General features: G+C 34.0%; 1 protein-coding gene across 15 annotated transcripts in view; it reads left to right on the top strand.

The window, feature by feature from the left end:
• DIAPH2 (diaphanous related formin 2) overlaps positions 1 to 12,504 on the top strand; it is a 952,992-nt gene that overhangs the window by 468,759 nt on the left and 471,729 nt on the right. For all 15 annotated transcript variants that reach the window (XM_081565323.1, XM_081565331.1, XM_081565339.1 and 12 more), the window contains one exon: positions 10,623 to 10,724. In XM_081565323.1, the coding sequence (XP_081421449.1) occupies positions 10,623 to 10,724 (102 nt within the window). The remainder of the gene's footprint in view (positions 1 to 10,622; positions 10,725 to 12,504) is intronic.

Genomic DNA, 12,504 nt, shown 5'->3' with positions numbered 1-12,504 from the left:
AGTTGTGGCATTCTGATGTGGCACATTTCATTTAACAATATGGCCATTCTCTGGTACACTCAGTTTTCATAGTCTGCATTGGTTTGCATTGTTCCATAGGCCTAAACAAAAATTGTGGATAAAAAACACTGAGTTCTTAATGCAAAATGATTAAATATTGTATTACCATACACCTATATACTTGGATGAAATTTCTAGATTGTCCTTTGCGATATTCCACTAAAGTACATTGCACTGTTATCATTTCAGGACCTGTAAGATGTTAGTAGCCTTCAAACTTCAAACCTACCCAACATAGTTCTCTTGGATATTGGGGTAGGATTCAACTTTTGAAACATTTATATATAATATTTTATAGCAATGCATCCTTCTATTCATTTGTCATGACCATGAGAAGGTGATATCTAATGAAAGCATTGTATACCATAAACAACATACTATACTCCTGTCACCTATTTTAAGTAATATAAATCTTCTGTTATATATCTGAGAATATCAGTTTGTATCCTCACAATGAAAAGATATTTTGTGTTTAATTTGAAATATGTTAGTTCAAAATACATGAGAGTTATATGTCTATAACTGGATATTGTTTGTACTTAGACTATATTACATTTAGACAAGTCCATACCCACCCCATATGCTATTTAATATTCATAGTGAATCATTCATTCTGTATATTCTCTATATTTTTTGTAATTCTTAATATCACCTTTAAGGTTTAATATGATTTTCAAGTTTTGTTTTTGAGTATAGAGTGGAACATAAACAAAATAGATGATAATTAGCATCAAAGGAATGAATACTTTTGGTAATTATCTTTGAGATTAATTGTAAATCATGCAAATTATTTTAGAAAGCAATACGTTTCTGTAAATAGGATCATGACATTAGTGGGAGTTGAAATTTTTATGTACAAAGTATTCACAATTTTTCTTTCTATTATTATAGAAGTTGTAAATATATCTACGATCTCTATTAATCTAATACAGAATGAGAACACTTTGATGAATTTAATTGAACTGAACTTAGGAAAGTTTAGATACACATGATTTCTATGGCCCAGATTTTTGGCAGCAGAATGTAAAATAAGGGTTGAATTCCAAAGAGATTTTAACAGAAAGAATCATCAGAACTTGTGAAAAAGTGAAACAGGAAAGTGTTAGTCACTCAGTCTTGTCCAACTCTTTGCGACCCCATGGACTGGAGCCTGCCAGGCTCCTCTGTCCAGGGAATTCTCCAGGCAAGAATACTGGAGTGGTTTCCATTCTCTTCTCCAGGGTATCTTCCCCACCCAGGGATCAAACCCAGGTCTCCTGCATTGCAGGCAGGTTCTTTACCATCTAAGTCACCAAGGAAGCCCTCAGAACTTGTAACTGAGTGACAAACGGCAGTTGGAAAGCTTAGAGGATAGAGAGGATGCCAGTCCTGTTGGCAGAATGGAGCCTTTAGGAGAAGCTGATAAGGCAGGGATAAGGGATCAGAGTGAGGATGGATTTTCCTTTAGATTTGTTGAATTTGCGGTAATGATGGTGTGTCGAAGTAGGACAGGCTGTTGGTTAGAAATATGGAACTTTGCGACTGGCAGGTATGCTGAGGGCTGGAGCTTTTCATTTGGTGCTATTACTGCTGAGGTGATATTGAAAAGTATGCCTACTCTGGTCAAGTTGAAGATCAAATTGGTCGGAAACCTGTCAAAGCCTGCCTCTTTGTTAGATATAATTGTCATACTCTGAGGTCATGACTTTTCTCCTCATGTTTTCAATTCTTGTGTTTAATCAACTAACATTTTTTGAAAGGAGTAGCTCCACAAGGAGGTTTAGAAAACCTCCCCCTGAAAGTTTTAGACCATTTAGTCAGCATTTAAATATATCTTAACAGATGCTTATAGTCTATTTTAGGAGTTACAGAAATGTTAGGAATTCCAAACCAAAAGAGGGAATTACAGCATGACCTCCTGACAAGAAATGTATCTTGGATCAAATGCAGCACAAATTACTGTCAGTCATATGTTGATTATGGTTTCACTGTGTAGGCAGGTGTATACACAGTCCTGGACCTGTAATTTTCATGAGGGCAGACTCTCTAGTGCGTAACGTGGTGGCAATCACAGAGTCGGCAGCTAGTATATACTAGCTGAATGGATGGATGAAGTACAGAATAAATATAGAACCAGACCCAGCATCAAAGTGTGTGCCTTTTAACTCAAAGTGAAGAACAAGAATGCATGAATGTGATTTCAGAACATTAAAATACACACATACAATTTAAGACATGCCATGAGAAAGTGTTGCACAAAGTGTAGTAAATTATAGTAGTTTAGGGACTGAGCTTTTGACCAGGTGAAATAGGAGGAAGTTTACGTTAAGATCACAGAGATTTATCCAAGACTTATCCATTTCTTCTCTGAATTTTTTGCAAAATAAAATCTTTGACAACATAAGTTTAAAATAATACTGATATATATGCTAATGCTCTGCTATGCTATGCTATGCTAAGTCGCTTCAGTCGTGTCCGACTCTGTGCGACCCCATAGACGGCAGCTCACCAGGCTCCGCCGTCCCTAGGATTCTCCAGGCAAGAATACTGGAGTGGGTTGCCATTTCCTTCTCCAATGCATGAGAGTGAAAAGTGAAAGTGAAGTCGCTCAGTCATGTCCAAATCTCTTAGCGACCCCATGGACTGTAGCCTACCAGGCTCCTCCGTCCATGGGATTTTCCAGGCAAGAGTACTGGAATGGGGTGCCATTGCCTTCTCCGACTGATATATATATACATATATATATATATATGTTTGTCTCCTATATATAAATATATATATATACATATATATATATATGTTTGTTTCCTATATATAAATAGAATTCTGTATGTGTGTGTGTATATATATATATATATATATGTACTGTAATGGTATAATTTTAAAAGAATAAATAATAAATTAAAAAAAAAGAAATATTGGCCCCAATCCATTTACGTAGGGAACAACAGGACTTAATCACAGTGAACTTAACTCGACTTTCCTACTACTAAAATGTCTTAATGAGATATAAGACAAAAAAGAAAGGTTATGTTTTGGAAAGAAAGAAAGGGCATTATGGTTCAGTACCTTCACTTAACTAACCTTTAAGTGTGCAATTAACATTTAAAGGAAATAAAGTTTTGAAAGAATTGTAGAGTCATTGCAAAAATGTAAAAAATGGAGTTAAAAGTCTATGATCTTTTAGGAGAAATCCCTTTAGATAACTGTGACAGTCATCAGAAAGTGAATTTGTGATGCATAAAAAGAGGAAGAAAAATGTGCTCGTTTGATGACATAGTAACTGTTTTCCCCTTTGTTGTTTTCTTTGTGAACTTCAGCTCATTGACATTTTCTAAGATGAAATTTTCATACTGACCTAGAATTGATCTTTTAAACACAAATCTTAGAATGTTTGAAAGAAGATGCTCAGTAGTAAGTAGGAGCAGCAGGAGGGAAAAATAGAAGGGTTGAAACTTTGCAGGATATTTGCCTATTAATTCACAATTTGTCAGAATATAAGTTGTCTTTAAAATTTTATAATTTCTAGCCTCTGCTGTTACAAACAGCTTTCCCCTTTCAGTATAGGAGGTGTCTGAACTCATCTTTGCAATTTGTTTATAGATCTTAAGTAGCCATAGTATCAATATGGCAACTAAACAAAAGCTATTTACGATTGTTTAATTGGGCAATATGACATTTAAACACTAGCCCGATCCACATCTGTTCACCTGTGGTTTGCTTCCCCTTGCTCCTAGCTGCTGTTGCAAGACCTTAACTCTTTTCAAAAACTATCGCCATTAGATGTTTCTATGGCTCTCAAGGAATATCTTCCAGATCTTATGAACTAATTTGTCAGCTTTCACGTAGCTGCTGTGGGTTATTTTCCTCATTTCCTATTTTGATCCCTTTCCTTGGCACCATTGTGAGTGGGGAGAGGGGAGGATTTTCCCGTGGAGCATAGCTGCTATGTACTGAAGCCCTCTACATGCCACGAGTGTGGAGTGTCCTATGGCAAGATACAGAAACATGTTTTTCTTTCCTTGTCTCCTTTTTTTTTTTTTTAACATTCTTGATTTTCGAAATAACCAAGCACTCAGACATATGAGTGGGTAGGTAGGCCAGGCCTGGAGACACATCCAAGAAGCAACTATTGTACTCACAATCACTTTGATCCTTTCCAAAATGCAGACTTTCCTACTGGGCCTAGCCTGATTGCATAATACACACTTCCCTTCCTTTAGGTAGGACAGGGGTTTCCCCAGTGGCTCAGCAGTAAAGAATCTGCCTGCATTGCAGGAGACGCAGGTTCGATTTCTGGATCCGGAAGATCCTCTGGAGTAGGAAATGGCAACCCACTCCAGAATTCTTGCCTGGAAAATTCCATGGACAGGGGAGCCTGACGCACTACAGTCCATAGAGTTGTAAAGAGTTGAACACTACTGAAGCGACTTAGCATGGATCTTCCAGGAGGCCTAAAAAGATGGACTTCCACCTGACTCCAAGGACTGTCCACGTTATTCTTAAACTGTGCATTGAACATTTTTCTCTCTTGACATACTTTTGAAGATAAGTGAAGGAGCATAGAGGCAAATGAGTACTGCTCTGTCTTTCCTCTCTCTTCTAACCCTCCTTCCTCTTCTATTAAGGACTTGATGGGCATGAAAACATTGTTAATGTCTGATCTTATGCTCCATTTTTTAGTATTTATGGAAAAAGTACTGAGGTATCTTCAGGTATTGGCTATGATGGCCACTTGAAACATAGGTTTCTAGATGTAGTAGGTTCATTAAGCACTAAGTCCTATAACATAGGCTGTATCTACCATACATTGAGAGGGTTTTATTCTAAACATTACTTGCAAATAGAATCTACTAGACACTGACAGCTATATAAGCTTGTAACTCAGTCAACAGACCGTATCCAGAATCAGAATACATCTAAGCCCATCGAATGTGTTCATTATTTCATGTAGCTGAACAGAGAAAGAAAAGAAATGTCACCTGCCAGGGAGCCTGCAGTTAAAGATGACTTAACAGGTTATCTGCAGCTAGAAGAGAAGCAAAATAACAACAAGTTTCACATTCAGAGCTAAAATCCTATTATAGGCTTGATTCATTCTATAATAGTTATTTTCACAGTTAAAACTTAAAATTGAGATGGAGAGTTGAAAATATGCAAAGTTGATATTTTTAATAATGGTAACAACATATTTAGTCTTTCTAATTGAGTTTCCCTGTAGGGAAAATTATGAAAGTTACCAGTCTGATTCTGTGTTTTCCTTAATAACATACTTCACAAAAAATCCCATTAACAGAGAAATAATTTTGAAAAACAATTTATATATATAGCAGAAATATTCTAGAAAAGTAGAAACAACACCTTGGTATTTACTTACCTTTCCATTCTATTAAAAAAATGATGTTAATGAGGCATAGTAGTTGCTGGGCTTAATTTCATTTGATCTTTATATTGCTATATCAATATTGATTTTTCTTTTAGGTCAAATGACTTGATATTGTAAATCTTTGGACTAATCAGTACACACTGGGTGCCGTTGCAGGCATAGAGCTTAGTGGAAATGCAAAATTAGTGGGAGGAGAGTAAAGATAAATAGAGACCAAAGAGGACTTAAAAGTAGATTGAGATACTGCTGTTTTCCATGGGACATATAAGGTTATATATTGCCTACTCTTTTTTTTTTTGTTTTAATTTGGAAACATTTATAATATATAGTGTACTATTTAACCTGTTTTTAAATATACAGTTTAACTAGTGTTAAGTATATTTAAATTGTTGTTCAAATGTCACCACTATTTCCAGAATTTTTTCATTATCCCACACAGAAATTCTATCCTTTTAAGCAGTAACTCCCCATTCCCCTCTGCCCCCAGCCCCTGGTATCCTCTTTTCTCTCATGTCTAAGAATCTATTCTAGATCAGTGGATTCATACAGTATTTGTCTTTTTTTGCCTATCTTATTTCACTAAGCGTAAAATTCTCAAGATTCATCAGTGTTTTAGCATGGGTCGAAACTTCCTTTTTCTAGTGAATAATATTTTGTTGTATGTATATACCACATTTATCAGTATATCTGTTGATGGAAAAGTAGGTTGTTTCTGCTTTCTCACTATTGAATAACAATGCTATGAACATTTGTGTACACATAACTGTTGGAGATGCTGTTTTCAGTTCTTTCTGTTACATACACAAGATGGAATTGTGGGATCATACGGCTACTTCTGTTTTTAATTTCTAAGAAACCACCAAGCTGTTTTCCACAGTGCTGGTGCCATTTTACGTTCCAACCAGCAATGCATAAGAGTTCCTGTTTTAATACATCCTTACGAACAGTTTTTATTTCCCACTTTTTGGACAATAGCCATTCTAGTGGGCATTGTAGAAATGGTATCTCATTATAGGTGCTTTAAAAAATGCTATTGTAAATGGAATTGTTTTCTTGATTTCCTTTCAGATTATAGTACACAACTGATTTTACATTTATTAGCTCTTTCAGTTTTTTTGTTGGATTATTTAGTGTTTTCTTCATATAAAATCGTCATCTGTAAACAGAGACAATTGTTTTTATTTTCTAATTTGAATGCCTTTTATTTCTCTTTCTTGTCTAATTGCTCTGGTTAGTAGTATGATGGATAGATGTGTTGTAAGCATTCATCCTTGCCTTGTTCCTGTTCTTAACAGATATGATTTCAGTCTTTTACCATTGAGTATATTAACTGTGACATCTTTTTATATGGTCTTTATCATGTTGTGAAAGTTTGCTTTTATTCCTAGTTTAAAGAACATTTTTTTTCTCACAAATATGTGTTGGATTTTGTCAAATGCTTTTAATGTATTAGTTGAAATGATCATGTGAGATGTTTTCCCTTTATTCTATTAATGTGGCATATTACACTGGTTGATTTTTTTTTTTTTTGGACAAAGAGAAATAAACACTGTTTTTAAACATTCTACAAAATAGGATGTTAACTCATTGGATGATATAAATCTGCATTACTGAGGGCTCACATCACAAAAGAATTAGAGACCATGCAATTTTAGCTTAGCCAGATTCCTTCCTATGCTTTTTTTCTGTATTTATTAGGTTGGATGAGTTCAATATGGAAAAAAAAAAAGTGGCAAAAGATTAAAAGTGCAAATAGCTTTGCATAATTTTCCCACCCCAAATATAATTAAGTCACAATAATGAAAGTTTTGGCTTGCTTTTTTTTTTGTTATATATATATATATATTTTATTGAAGTTTAGTTGACTTACAATGTTTCAGGTACACAGCAAATTGATTCAGTTATCCAAATATGCATATATTATTTTTGAAATTATTTTCTATCATAGGTTATTGCAAGATATTGACTATAATTCCCTATGCTATACAGTAAACCTTTGTTGCTTATTGTATATCTATTTTTAAATTAGAAATCTAGCATTCTATTCATACTAAGTCAAAGTGGAATCAAAATGTCATAATTTTTTTAGTTAGGCAAGAAATCATAAGTTTTCTAAAATATATATATTATACATATTTTATATATGTATACAAAAGCTTTTCTACTTACATTTGATAAAGGCTTGAAAAAGAACATCAAAAAAAAGAGAGAGAGAGACAAATTGGAGGACATTAACTAAATGAAATAGAAATAGAAAATAGAAAAAGTGAAATAAACTAGATAAAAGTAAAAGATCATCATATTTTTATATGTTGAATCACCCCCGCCTTCCAACTATTATTTTAGATCTGTCTATTTCTTTCTTCAACTCTTGTCAGTTTTTACTTCATGTATTTTGGAGCTTGGTTCTTGGATAGGAATGTGTTCATAATAATTATATCTTCTTGATGGGTTGAAACTTTTATTAATATATAATATACTTGTCTCTTGTGACCTTTTTGTGATTTAAAGTGACAATTTTAAATTGACAACAATATACATACCTCACTTTTTTTTTTTGGCTACTATATGCATGCCATATTTTTTCCCATGCTTTTGCTTTCAATCACTTTGTATCTTTTTATTGAAAGCATGTAGACTGCATATAGCAGTATGTTTGTTTATTTATTTGCTTGTTTTATTGAGGTATAATTGACACATAATTTTGTTTACTGCCCTTTAATTTCTGCTTGTAAGGCCTCCTTTAGTATTTGGGGACAGAACAGGCTTGCTAGTGATAAATTATCTCTTTTCTTGTTGCTGTTGTTGTTATTGTTAATTTGGAAATGTCTTAGTTTTTTATTCTTAGAAGATGGTTTTTGTGGGTATAAAATTCTTGTTGATAGTTTTCTATTTCAGCACTTATGTTATCCCACTACCTTTTGACTCCAGTGGGAGAAATCATATAATAATCCTATTGAGGATTTCTTAAATGTGACAATTCACTTCTCTATTGCTGCTTTAAAAATTATCATTTTCTACATTTGGCACTTTGATTAAAAAGTGTCTCATAGTTCTTTGATGTCCTGCTTGGCATTAATGAGCTTCTTGGGTGTGTGTATTTACGTATTCCATCGGATTTGGAAAGTTTTCAATCATTATTCAAATATTTTTTCTTCCCTTTCTCTTTTGGGAATCCTGTGATATACAGGTTGGTATCTTGGTGTCCCATAGATCCCTCATGCTTTGTTTATTTTTCTCTATTCTTTTATCTTTCTGTTCCTTCGACCTAATAACATCAGTTTCCTTACCTTCATGTTCATTGCTCCTTTCCTCTGCCTGCCCATATCTACTCCTATAGTACATTTTAAATTTCAGTTATTGGTACTTTTCACTTTCAGAATTTCTGTTGGATTCCTTTTTGTAATTTCTATGTCTTTATTATTCTTATTGTATTCATAATATCATTTTCCTTTAGTTATTTGTCCATGGTTTCCTTTAGCTCATTGAGCATGTTTAAAATAGTTTATTTAATATTTTTGATTTATAACTTTAAATTCTGAACTTCTTCAGGAATCATTTCTGTCAAATTCTTTTTTCCCTGCATCCGCCATGCTTTATTGTTTCTTCTCATTCTTTGTAATATTTTTGTTGAGAACTGGAAATTTGAATATATTATAACTTTGGGAATCTTATTATGCCACCCCTTAAAGACAGCTGATTTTTGTTTTCTGTGGACGGTATTCCTTGTGTGTGGTCATTCTAGTTTGGGTTTCATTATCTCTTCAGTCAGCAAGTGATCTGACAATGCATGCTACGTCGCTTCAGTCATGTCTGTCTCTTTGTGACCCCATGGACTAGCCCATCAGGCTGCTCTGTTCATGTGGACTCTTCAGGCAAGAATACTGCAGTGGGTTGCCATGCCCTCCTCCTAGTGGATCTTCCTAACCCAGGGATCAAACCTGTGTCTGTTATGTCTCCTGCATTGGCAGACGGGTTCTTTACCACTAGTGCCACCTAGATCTCACAAAGATTTCCTTAGTTGTCTGGTCCCAAAAGGCAGTAGAGGTGTTTCTGCCTGTTTAAATCTTCTAATAGATGCCATTAGGGAAAGCTGCTACAACCAGAGAGTGTTGAAACCAAGGCAAGCATCTACCAAACCAACCAGAGTGCACATCTCTGAATTCTGGAGAACGGGGTTCCCCATTGCTCACCCTGGCATCAGCCATTCCCTTTTGCATCTCAGGCATTATCCTCACAGTGATCGGAATGGCAGTCCACTCCAGTATTCTTGCCTGGGGAATCCCGTGGACAGAGGAGCCTGATGCGCTACAGTCCATAGGGTCGCAACGAGTCAGGCACAACTGAGCGACTAACACACATATACATTGTGTGTGTGTGTGTATATGTGTGCGCTTGTGTGTGTGTGTGTTTGTGTATGTGTATATATTTAAGTTGTTCTGAAAGATAGTTTTTAAGTGAACTATCTGAAAGATATCAGAAAGATGGTTTTAATAGTTTTATCTGAAAGACAGTTTTAAATTGGGTTGTACACTTGTCCCTCAGACTCAGTGTTGGACCAAGATGTGGCCAACTTTGAGGCGATAAAGTTGAAATAGCTGGGAAAATGATGTGTGGACTGTAGGGGCCAAAGCTAGGCTTCTTTCTTTGATAATTGTTTTAGAAATTGAAAATCACATAGAAGAACAGAATAGAAAAAAATAAAAATATTATAAATAGTGGGAGATTATTTTTATAGGCTTGATGCGGTTTGTAAGATTGAAAATGATTCCAACTTTTGCCAATATTGAAGAGTATAGTTGATGATTATTATTACTGCACATGAGTAAATTCTACATAGTATTTTTCTGTTTTTTTATAGATTGACTAATTATCATGACAGGAAATAAATCTTAAAATTATGATATGTGTTTAAGACTTGAAAATTAGTCAATTTTGTAATGTTATTTATTGTCATATGATTTTTTAATTTAACATTTATATACTATAGTGCAGAGAAACCAAGCACTTCTATGTATTTATTCACATTTAATTGTAGCTGTTTTTTGGTTAAGTTTTTGGGGAGAAGGGGAAGATAGACTGATACTGTGACAGAACCACAATCAGAAATTTATCCACTATGCTAGTTAATCACTTTTAGAGTTGTTAATATATCTTTTATAATCCTAATAATGAAATACTAAACTTTTCTTTTTAGAACCTTGTAAAACATCTTCCTGAGCAGAAGGTACTCAATGAACTAGCAGAGCTGAAGAGTGAATATGATGACCTCTGTGAACCTGAACAGTTTGGAGTTGTGGTATGTATCTAGCCTAAGGGCCCACAGACTCAGCTTGGAGGTAACGCTTAACAGAAACGGGCAGTGGGGATGGGGGGGAAGACATTTCAGTTGCTTATATTTATGTTTTTTTCTACTGTGTAACTAACTATGTAACTTATGTAACATTGGCTGTCGGAAAAAAAAAAAACCTTATTACTTACAATATTATTGAAAAATAAAGAAGATCTACATTATGAAATACCTCACAATATCTCAGGGATCTTCCTCTATATCAATGCTGATATTAATATTAATATATAAAAATAACATGTTATTATATTGACTATTTTTCCTTCTATTTAGATCTTGCTATTAGAATTTGGCTTTTTAATGAAGTTAGGCTTCTTAAAGGTGGAAAGGTGGAAACTGTTATAAATAAGTAGAAATATTCTAGAGTCTCTTTTGAATGGTATATATTGTATCAGAAAAAAAGACAAAATTTTTCAGATTTCCTGTAGAGTGTCATTAATTGATTAAAACCATTAAATACACAGTTTCAGCTGGAAATAAAATTTCATAAATATATTTTGTGCTTTAGTGTGGTTAAATAATTACTGAAATGAATTATGTTTTCTTCTCTTCATTTTAAAAGGTATAAAATAAGACTAGGTATAGATTATGTATTAAAACTATAGTTACATACATACATACATATATATATGTTTCAAGCTTTCCTCAAAACTGCTATTCAAATAATTGACAAAAAGATGATGGGTATGATGATTTATTTAATTTCCTAGAGAAAAGCTATTTTTGACTCAGTGTTCAATTCAAGTTTGGTCCCATATGAATAAACAGTTCTATTACAGCTTTCAGTTTTACTCTGGCTCTCTGACCATTTTCCATCTGCATACTAAGACTTTTAAAAATTACCATTGCACCTAATAGTCAAATACTCTGCTTCATCCAAAATATTTTATAACCTCTTTAATAGTAATACATTTGATTCGACCTGATTTGCTACTCTGCAATTTAAAAATCCTGTTTAAAGTCAAAATGTGATAGAGAACATTCCTTTTAAACATATGCAATAACTGCTTACCCATATTTAGAGTTTATTAGTTCTCAGATATAGCACTGCATATGCTGGTGTAGGAGGGTTCTGTCAAATCCTTGAAAAGCAAATCAGGAATGTATATTTAGGGTGAAATAGAGCATGTATAGATACCTGAAAAAACTGTATCTCTTATTTTTGAACTAGGCAAATTAACTAAACTTGCCAGATATTGTTTATTAAGTAGCAATACTTTAACACAATATTAAATAATAAAATATTCTAGACCGAAGTCCACACTTAAAATTTAAGCTACTGGAATTCATATTATAATTGAAGCAAAGTTACATACATTCTGAAAATTCAGCTGTGTCATGATGGCATGATGGTTATGAGTTTTACAGTAGGTACACTGCAGTTTCTCCGAAGCCATTTTTTTCCTGAATGCAGTTTATCTTGGAAGATGTATTAGTTTGCCAAGCAAGTCCTTCAAGAGGAATATCCTTGGTACTACACTGAGGAAATGAAGTTTGGCGACATAAAGAGCAATATACCTTCTGAACTCAAAGCAAAATAGGAAAGGAAAGAGATTTCGTGTTTATGCATGCAGCCATAAATAATTCTGGGGCTGTGAGCATGAAGTCACTTGGTCCTCTTATTTACTGTCCCCATCCTTAGCTACACATCTATACGGAAGATAGTCAAGGACATTTCTAAGTAGTTTATGCTATGTAAATTATCTAACACAGTATCAGTCAGGATTTG

Source organism: Giraffa tippelskirchi, chromosome X (assembly GCF_054371585.1).
Source record: "Giraffa tippelskirchi isolate mGirTip1 chromosome X, T2T-mGirTip1v1.2.pri, whole genome shotgun sequence".
In the NCBI taxonomy this organism is placed as follows: Eukaryota; Metazoa; Chordata; class Mammalia; order Artiodactyla; family Giraffidae; genus Giraffa; species Giraffa tippelskirchi.
The sequence above is the reverse complement of the archived record's forward strand: the minus strand, read 5'-3'. Positions and strand labels throughout refer to the sequence as shown.